This window comes from Homarus americanus, unplaced genomic scaffold, assembly GCF_018991925.1.
Source record: "Homarus americanus isolate GMGI-L3 unplaced genomic scaffold, GMGI_Hamer_2.0 scaffold51859, whole genome shotgun sequence".
Taxonomy (NCBI): Eukaryota; Metazoa; Arthropoda; class Malacostraca; order Decapoda; family Nephropidae; genus Homarus; species Homarus americanus.
Window position 1 is genome coordinate 12,395,719 of NW_024711292.1, and position 10,746 is coordinate 12,406,464.

Consider the following 10,746-nt stretch of genomic DNA (forward strand, 5'->3'; position numbering starts at 1 on the left):
GAGGCTACTGTCACTGAATGCCGCATAGATCTGCGGCTCAACTAACTCAACACAGCTAGGATAGCTACTTATGTATTAGGATAGTTAATTTTAAGGTAATAAAATGGTGGCGAAGGTGTGGCTATTGGGGGAGGCTGGAGGCCATTTCTAAAAAAATAATAGTTGTAGTAGTAATAGGAGTAATGTTGATACTGATATTATTTGTATTATATTATGCTCCTGAAAAGGAAGATACATTATTAACTTAATATTATTATTCCTTTCGTCAAGTGACAGAAAAATACTTAAGTGTACATTATAATTCTATCTTAACCAACCACCAGAATTTTCGCATAAAACATCAATATTATAAGTGTTAAATACCTTCATATAAAATAAAATAAAAGAACGATGATACATTCGCCATAAAATTTAATTACTAACGAGCTTCTACCCGTAAAACTACATAAGCAGCGATCGAAAATCAGCTTTAAACGACTAATAGGATCTGGCAGAAACACGTAATCCAATACATCGATTTTCAGGGTTTTTTCACGGAGGGGATCTGATTTTGTCCCGACTTTTACTTATTTCTACGTTAATAATAAAGTGAAGGGTTGAGTGTCACTGTACTGTAGTATGTTGGCCAGCTGGTGTTGGTGTTGTTATAATCTTAATTCGAGAAAACTATCAGCTGGTCTTCTCACTCTCGGAGTTTTTAAGTACATAATTTTTTTCTGGGGGGTTACATATCTATCTATTTATCTATCTATCTATCTATCTATCTATCTAAGGATGGTGGCGTTGGTAGTTGGGGTAGTGGTAGTGGCGTTGGTAGTGGGGGCCGCGGTGATGGTAGTAGGGGGTGGTGGTAGTGGTGTTGGTAGTAGGGGTGATGGTAGTGGTGTTGGTATCGAGGGTGGTGGTGGTGGTCTATCTATCTATATATCTATCTATCTATCTATCTATCTATCTATCTATCTATCCTTTTATATCCTCACTACTCCTGGGCATGCTGGGTACCGGAACCTCAAGAAACAAGAAAGATTTACGAATCTCCGGCAGATAAAAGTCATATTATCATCGTGTACTCTTCTTCTCCTCTTTGTTTATTCTTTCCGTTATGTCTCTAAACTGCTTTATTCTTCTTTCCTTTTTGGATATTTTGATTATTTTCTCTCTTCATCCTTTTCCTCTTATCACTCATTTATCTCATATCTCTTCTCTTCCTCTACTCTTCTTCCTCCTCATTATTTTTCACTTTCTATTTTTTTTTCTATTCTCTTTTTCTCTCTCTCCATTTTTCTTTCTTCTTTTTTCCTTCTTCCCTCCTTCCTCTTTTTATCCTCCCCCTTTTCTTCTTTCTTTCTCCTCTTCTTTTCCCTTCTCCCTTCCCACTTTCTCGCCCTCTTTCGCTCTCTCCACCTTTTCCTCGTCTACTATTTCCCTTCTCCCACTTCTCCCCTCTCTCCCTTCTACCTTTCCTTCTCATTTTTCCCTTATCCCCTCCTCCTCTTTGTATCTTTCACCCCTCTTCTTCTCTCTACCCTTTCCTACTTCTCCCTATCGTTTTACCTTCTGCCATTCTTTTTTCTTATTCATCTATCCCTCCCCTTCCTTTCCCTCTTCCTTCCTGCTTCTTCTCGTTCAATATCTCTCTCTCTCCCAATTCTCCTCTCTTTCATCTCTGTTTTCTTCTGCCTTTCCTCAGCCTCTTTTTTTATACCTTCCATCCCCCCTCCTCTTTCTTCTTCTTCCTCCTCCTCTTCCTTTGTTTTGTTCCCCTTGTTTCCGTGGGATTTACTCTTGTTTCAAAAATCATCGTTTACCCTCCCATTTATTGCAAACTGTTCAATTGTTTTTCAAAATATTTCATAACATTTTCACAGACCCATTCTATAACATTTTCAAATAACTTTTATAAAATTTCAGATTTCTTTTTAAAATTTTCACAATCTTTTTATAACATTTCACAGACCTTTCAGTAATTTTTCAAAGACTTTTTATAACATCTCAGACTATTTATAAAATTTTTATAGACATAATATTACATTCGTATTATCACTCTTTTTAACATCTTTTATGAAAATGTAAACAACCTTTCTGACGAGTTTTTACAACCACATTTACACGGCAATTTTGCATATTTACAACTATTTATAATATATCAACTTTTCCATAATTATTTTACAACACAAGTTTTGACTTTCAGATCGAACCCAACATAATATAAATGAAAACAGACTCATCAACTAAATCCTTACTACAATTGAGAGAAAGAAAGCCGAAATAATTTGGGAAGAGGCGAAGCCTGACGATAATTCCAGGTAGTGATGAGCGGGGAGGGGTTGTGGGGGGAGGAGCAGAGAGGGGTTGTGGGGGGGAGGGACTGTGCAGGGAGAGGGGAGGGTTGTGCAGGGGGGGTAAATGATGTTACGAAGAAACAAAAAGGTTAACAAGGGAAGATATTCAATTGTGTTGTTGTGCTGATACCACATACAAATTGTTGGTGGGGGAGACACGGGTGGTCCTGGCTCGTGTGTCTATCTGTTGGAACTGCTGAGCTTACACACACACACACACACACACACACACACACACACACACACACACACACACACACACACACACACACACACACACCACACACACAAACACACACACTGGTCATCACTCATCGCACAAACCAAACTCCTTCACCACAAGAAGTCAAGCACGTGGGAGGTCTGACCTTCACACAGCTTCTTCCTACCTTGAATTTACCCCGAAATCTACACACGAAAAAAGCGACTTGATGGCTGGCGTAAACATCTGCAAAAAGAAAAAAAAAGAAAAGAAAAACTAAGATAAGAAATACTGCGAGGTTCTACTGTTACTATAAAAAGATAGATCAGTACATAACAGAGATTAGAATAACGTTGGATTTAGAAAAACAAATCAGTTTTAAATCTAGATAATTAAATATATAGAAATTAGGTTAAACTAATAAAGTAATTTCATGAGCCACACGCAGAAGACTTTAGGCAAGTTTGTCTTTAATTTATAGAGTTTATTGAAAACAATTATCTACACTTGTTAATTATGTATGTATGTATCAATGTTTGTATGTATGTGTGTATGTATGCATGAATGTATGTATGTCTTGGTGTATGGTACTGGTCAGGTGGTGTTATTGTACTTCATGGAGAGGTAATTTCCATGGCTCCTAACCACTAATGAGAAGTCTTTCATGGCGTAATTGGGTGTGTGTGTGTGTGTGTGTGTCCCAGCAAAATACAGTAAAGACATTTGCTAAAACAGTGACAATGTACACCTACCATATAGTGTTCCAACAGGCAGGCGAGTGATGGGGCGGGGCGGGGCGGGGCGGGGCGGGGCTGGGGGCTGGCATTGCCCCACCGATAACCAGATCTACTAGACTTGCGATTCGTTAGGTTCATCTGGGCAGAGGGGAGTGAGGGAACACTATTGGATTAACCCAACCAAGGGCCCTGACGAGGGGTGGGAGGGTCGACTGAGAGAAGAGGAAGAGGTGAGGAATAAAGGTGAGAAGAGAGAGAGAGAGAGAGAGAGAGAGAGAGAGAGAGAGAGAGAGGGAGAGAGTCATTCTATTATACAAAAGAGAACACTAATAAGCTGGGAAAAGTGACTAAATGTGTTCTTGTGGACAAAATCAAGTTTATTAATACAAGTGAAGCCGAAGATAAAGAAAACAAAGATAATAACATGAACTTATTATTTGAGTGAAATAAAAGATGAATTAAATAAACTGAAATATATGTAAGTGAAGAATATTAAGTAAAGATATAAAGTAATATCTATAAATGAAGAAGGAGACTGATTAAAGTAAATAAAGTAAATAAGGTATTATATTTACAAAGGAAGGAAGAAACAGAAGAGGGAACTAGAGACAGGTGAAGTAAAAAAGCCAAAAAGTACTAATAAAGCTAAAGAAGAATAAGCAAGAGGGTGATAATAACCTGTATATATAAAGATAAAAAGAAAAGAGGAATAATAATTAAAGTGATAAAGATATATGGACTTAACCCAGCCTACGTGACCGTCAGTGGAGTGTAAAGAAATAAAGTAAAATAAACAGACGTAAGAACAGATGATAAGGATGTAAGAATATAATCGATGAAAAAGATTGAAGACAAAGAGAGGAATAAGAAAAAAAGTGATAAAGAACTGTGCATAATGAAGAAGGTGAATGAGATAATCGAGGGTAAAAAAGATGGGAACAAGAAACGGAAAAAAGATAATAAATAGTTGTGGACATATAATGTGATAGTATGGATAAGATGATGAGGGAATTAAGGTAAAATGCAGAAGTAATAATAATAATAATAATAATAATAATAATAATAATAATAATAATAATAATAATAATAATAATAATAATAACTGGAACAGCAATGGTATTAATAATAATAATTACAATAATGATAATGAACAAAGAAATATATATAATTAAATACTGTATAAAAAAATCATTATAGTGTGTTTTTTCCCAGTTGAGAAGAGGTGTCCCGCCCCCTCCTCAAGAGTTACAGCTGATTGGCTGTTGCAAATCTGTCCGATTTCGTCCTGAAGTAATAATGTATTCCGAAACGAGTTTATTCATAATTGTTGGGATGACCGTTTCTTACGAGAAAGATATTTAGCTAAATTTTATTGATACATATAGTCATTATTTCAAACATGAGCACATAAGAAGTTTATCAGAAATCTTATACATGAATTAACTGTTAAACTGTGGTAGCAAATTCTCACTTTCGGAGGACGTTTAATATATACTTAATTTACCCACAATAAGGCATACTAAGACAAATTACGCACCAGTAATACCCAATTATGCAAAAACTAACATTTTAAAAAATCAGAATCACATTGAAATATTAAACGGCTCTGAAAGTTGGTGGATGAATGTGACAGACTGGGTAGCTTGGTCGCTCGAGCCGTCAGCAACTCAGCATGCTGCAGAGGCGGGAAATAGGAAGTCGTTCGCAGTCATATTTCCCGCCATGCATCAGTGCCGGATTTAGACCTGTGGAGGCCCATGGGCAGCCTCTTTGTGGAGGCCCCCCTCATTATAACTACCCAAGAGGGTGGGGTGGCGAGTGAAGCGAGCCTAAACATCTGGGAGTTCCGGGGGGCGCTGCAAGCCCCCCGGGAAAATGTTGAAATTTGAACACTTCTTTGGAGAAATTTGAAGCCATATGCAGTTATATTGAGGAAATTAGAATATTGAGAAATTTATAATTAATAGTGTACAAATTCCCAACACACACACACACACACACACACAAAAGTGAGACATGACTGGAGACATTCATGTGGTTTCAAGTCGACCAGCCCTGATATAGCTACTACCGCACATGTGGAGGCCCCCAGATTGTGAAGGCCCCTGGGCAGCTGCCCACTTTGCCCACTCCTGAATCCGGCCCTGCACTGCATGACGGCCGTTTAATATTTCAATGTGATTCTGATCTTTTAAAATGTTAGATTTTGCATAATGTAGTATAACTGATACGTAATTTGTCTTAGTATGCCTTATTGTGGGTAAAAATAAGTATATATTAAATGCGTCCTCAGAAAATGTGAATTTGCTGCAAGAGTTTAACAGTTAATTCATGTATAAGATTTCTGATAAACTTCCTACGTGCTCATGTTTGAAATAATGAATATATGTATCTTTATATAATTTAGCTAATTATCTTTCTCGTCAGAAACGATCATCCCAACGATTATGAATAAACTCGTTTTGAAATACTGCACATCATTACTTCAGGACAAAATCGGACAGATTTGCATCAGCCAATCAGCTGTAACTCTTGAGGAGGGGGCGGGGCATCTCTTCTCAGCTGGGAAAAAACGCACTATAACAAACTATATACGGTAATTATATTAAAAAAAATTACGATTGAATGTATCAGTTACCTAAACAGTCGATTTGGTACCCCTTGGCATCTTCTCTATGTATACTAATAGTCACACACACACACACACACAGCCGTTGTATCAATATAGGTGTATATGTACACTGCTAGACAAAAGCGGACGAATTTTTCACCGACGGATAAATCTTGTTTCTCTTTCAGGGTGGGTGAGGGGTTGGGGGAGAGGGGTTGGGGGAGAGGGGGATAAAATGACGTCATCCAATTACGTCACAAATCACAACATCAAACAGGCTCAGGGGACGACCAGCGAACTGCCCTTGATCCAATAGTGTGTCTCACAAAGGCCTCACACTGCTTCATTGTCCTGGCTGGCTGGCAAGGTTAGGTTGGGTGGGCTGATTGGGTGAGAGAGTGGGATGGGTGGGTGGGTGGGCTGGGTGAGTAAGGAGGAGGGCTGGTGGTTGAGTGGATGTGGGTTGGTAGGGTGTGCTGGCTGTCTGGGGTTGGGTGGGCAGGGTGAGTGAGGTGGGTGGGTCGGGTAGGGTGGGGAGAACTGGGTAGGTAGGGAGGGTGAGTGGGTGCTTGGATTGTGGGTTGGATGGGTGGGTGAATGGGATGTGGGCTGTTAGATGGATGAGTGGGGAGAATCGGGTGTGAATGGGCTGGGTGAGTGAGGTGGATTGGGTGAACGAGTGAGTGGGTGGGTGGGTTGTAGGATGGATAAGTGGGTGAGAGGGGTGTGGGATGGGTGGGTGGGTGAGTGGGGGTGTACTGTAGGGTGAATGAGTGTGGTGCGGAGTGGGTGAGTTGAATTAAGAATGTGGGTTAGTGGGGTGCGGGATGAGTGAGTGGGGTGTTTGGTTGATGAGTGGGATTAAGGGTGGGTGAGTGGCATATAGGGTGGGTGAGGCCTGAGCAGGATGTGGGGGAGAGAGAGAGAGAGAGAGAGAGAGAGAGAGAGAGAGAGAGAGATCATAAACAGAATGAAAACTGTATTACACACAGTATCATATAGTACGTGGTGGTCAAGGCTAGCCAAGGTCATACTGAGGGGATCAGAACGGACACACCATAGTACACAGGCCAAGGTGGATATAGGATAGAGTGTTTAAGGGTGTGGTGTGGTGTGGTGTGGTGTGGTGTGGGAGCGGGAGGGAGATGGACAGTAAAATCGACAAAGAAGATAATACAAGGTTGGGTGTCAAGTAGGCAGGGAGAATGTGGTGGGTTGTGTGTGAGAAGAGTTGGTGGATGGTTGTACAGGTGGGTGGGATATGAAATGGAGTGTGGACAAGTAGGATTGGTGGACGGATGGAAGGATGTGATAAAATAAAGTCAGTTGAGTCTCGGAACCACTGATTACTCTTGACCAGTCGTTGTCAGCAGTTATAATCACAAAGTTACTTCGTCACCAAGGTAACTTCTTGGGGTAAAACTTGTAGCTCGTAGCAGTTCTTAATTTCTCCGCGGAAGAAAGTTGGGCTTCCTTACGACGGACTTTATATATATATATATATATATATATATATATATATATATATATATATATATATATATATATATATATATATATATATATATATATATATATATATATCACAAAGAGAAACTTGAGTTGTCTTATATAACTTATCCATAAAACCAACTTGGTTTCTCTTATATAACTTATCCACAAGACCAACTTGAGTTGTCTTATATAACTTATCCATAAGGCCAACTTGAGTTGTCTTATATAACTAAACCATTAGACCTAAAGTTTACCAGGTTTCACTCAATATTTCCTTCCTCAATTATTTTTTCTTATTGTTTTTCTTAATTTTACCCTGAAGAAGTTTGTCTTATATCACCATGTTACCTGGGTAATATTTCTCTGCGGCAGAAACTTCGGTGCGCGGTGCGCTAAATGTTGCCGCAGCATTGGTGCAGCTGACTGGGTGCGGCGAGCACGGGACCGTGTCTACCATCTTGCCTGCTTTGCGTGTGACGCCTGCAAGCGGCAACTCAGCACAGGTGAAGAGTTTGCTCTACACGACAACCGCCTCCTCTGTAAACAACACTACCTAGAATCCATCGAGGGTGGCGCTTCCAGCAATGACGGTGAGTAGCAGCTGTCTACTACAACTCCAATTTACACCAAATTAGTCAACATAAGAAGACTATAAAATGTCTTAAAATAAATTGAAATGTCAAAACTGCCTACAAATAACTCCTACAAGCGTCCCCCATATTTATAGTAAAGAAGAACTGTTAGTTTTAATACAACCAGTCATTTACTATCCAACTTCCACAATACACAGACTCAACATACAATATAATTCATTCATACCCAAAACATCTCTGTGGAGCCTCCTTAGGTTACTCGGCGTACATTTTCGTCAGACTAGACACTATGTTGCTTTAAACTTTTGCTTTCCGCCGTCGCACTCCTACTGACGACAGACGCGTCCTGGCGAATAAATATTCGTCAGTTTTTTTACATTGTATTTTTCTTGCATTCAAAAATACATAAAAAAGGAATATAAAATAGTTCTACAATGGAACTTGGGTGTTACACTCCACAGAGAGTGACGGCAGTGGTAAAGCGAAGAGTAAGCGAGTGCGCACCACCTTCTCGGACGAGCAACTACAGGTACTCCAGGCAAATTTCCAGATCGATTCCAACCCCGACGGCCAAGACTTAGAGAGGATCGCCCAGATCACCGGCCTCAGCAAGAGGGTCACGCAGGTGGGTTGGGACAACTTCATGATGATGATGATGGATGGATGAGGTGTGGGGTGCGCGGGTACTGATTGATGGGACGCATGGTGTGTAGAAAACAAGAAGGGCCGCTTGATGGATTAGAATATAAGGAGAACGGGTGGCTGACGGGTACCTGCATCTGGATAAGACTTGATTGATTGATAGATGGATGGAGAGGATAAGTACATAGTGCGTACTGTGCCAAAACAATTGATAACTAAGACCACCTAAATCCAAAACCTAATAACAAACTTCCCTTTAACACGTACGTAGTTTCGAGGTCCATCAAGCTAATTATATACTTACCGTAATTTTTATTCACGTTCAGGTATGGTTCCAGAACAACCGCGCCCGCCAGAAGAAGTACATGACCCAAGGCAAGAGGCACCATGCCCCCCCACCCACTCCTGTAGGGGCAGGTCAGTACTCTTCAGTGTTTCGACTTTCTCTCTGTGGCTTCCTGAATAGACGCAGCCATGAATAAAGTGTGGCGTATCTTGTGTTGTTGTTGAATACCCAACTGAGCAAAGTAAGCCCGTTCTCTTTCTGTCTGTCTGTCTCTCTCTCTTTGTTAAATTAATGAAAAGGTGTACGTGACTTATGTGATGGTGATCATATGTACAGAGCGTACAGTATAGTATAAAAAACTTGGGGTTTCCTTACAATCAGTCAAAGATATAATTATGCCACATTCCCACGTGTTATTACCAACAAAACGACTCTTTAGCAGGATTATAAAACTCACTCAATCAACCAACAAATTGTGAAATTATATTTCACAGAAAGATTGAAACACGAAAGTAGTACGTGATTATAGTCTGGACTTTCTTTTGAAAATATTACTATGGGTGGGCGTTATGGAATTGTCATGATGATTTTAACAATATATTACTGCACTACAAGGTACCAGAGGGGTAACTTGTGTAGTGATGTGATGATTAACGGTGGGAGGAGGGAGAAGCTGAGACGTGGGTGGGTGAGAAAGATTGAAGTAAGATGTTGAAGGGATATATATATATATATATATATATATATATATATATATATATATATATATATATATATATATATATATATATATATATATATATATATATATATATATATATATATATATATATATATGTGTGTGTGTGTGTGTGTGTGTGTGTGTGTGTGTATGAGCGTGTGTACACACAAACACAGTTCGATTGATTATTCTGCGTACAACTGAGTAATAAATTTTAACTGATACAATGCAATTGTCTTTTTCTTGTCTTAACAAAACTCAAGATATTCAGTTTGTAGATGTTTAGTTTCATTCACTTACTCTTTGGGATGTACTATAAAAACTACTCACTTAATAACTGTACCCTTTCAGATAATATATAAAAGATGGTTTATTAATCATCAAAAAATAGAGCACAACCAACAGGTCAGAGACGTGACTTGACACTCGTCGGCCTCCACTGTAAGGGTTGCGGTAACATACACAAACTGGTACAGTACAGTATTGTGACTGTTAGAATCTCTACAAGGTAGCCCGCAGGATACTCGGTACAATTAATGTTGGTGCGTGGGAAAATTTGACTGCCTGCACTATCTGACAACCGCTAAATAAGAACCTTATATTTGTCACAGTTAATCTATATAACCAGTCATTTCATGTAATGACTGAAATTTACTATTAAGCGAAATGCTTGGTCATTTCGTGAAATTATTTTTTGCATGTGACTAAAACACACACACACACACACACACACGTATTCACACAGTGCCTAGTTCGTAGAGCATTTATCAAAGGAGCAAATGGTCTTTGTGCACTTTGAAGTAAATGAGCCACTGTTAGGTGCGTTGTTGTTGGTGGTGGAACAACGCTTGGGTGGCCTGGCAACCTGCCAAGAGGCGGAGTAACCCATTACCTGCTGCACCGCGTAGCCTGCTGCTGTTGCTTATACAGTAGCAGGAGAAATATATATATATATATATATATATATATATATATATATATATATATATATATATATATATATATATATATATATATATATATATATATATATATATATATATATATATATATATATTTATATAACTTCAGCAATGGACTTGTTACGTGGAAAGCGTAGTTTTATAATGAAGAGGAGA

At 39.1% G+C, this 10,746-nt stretch overlaps 1 protein-coding gene across 1 annotated transcript in view; it reads left to right on the forward strand.

The window, feature by feature from the left end:
* Positions 1 to 9,103, forward strand: part of LOC121855646 (LIM/homeobox protein Awh-like) — a 28,433-nt gene extending 19,330 nt beyond the window's left edge. The window contains exons 3-5 of the mRNA XM_042350749.1: positions 7,759 to 7,976; positions 8,441 to 8,604; positions 8,948 to 9,103. Of these exons, the coding sequence (XP_042206683.1) occupies positions 7,759 to 7,976; positions 8,441 to 8,604; positions 8,948 to 9,103 (538 nt within the window). The remainder of the gene's footprint in view (positions 1 to 7,758; positions 7,977 to 8,440; positions 8,605 to 8,947) is intronic.
* Positions 9,104 to 10,746: the final 1,643 nt, after the last annotated feature.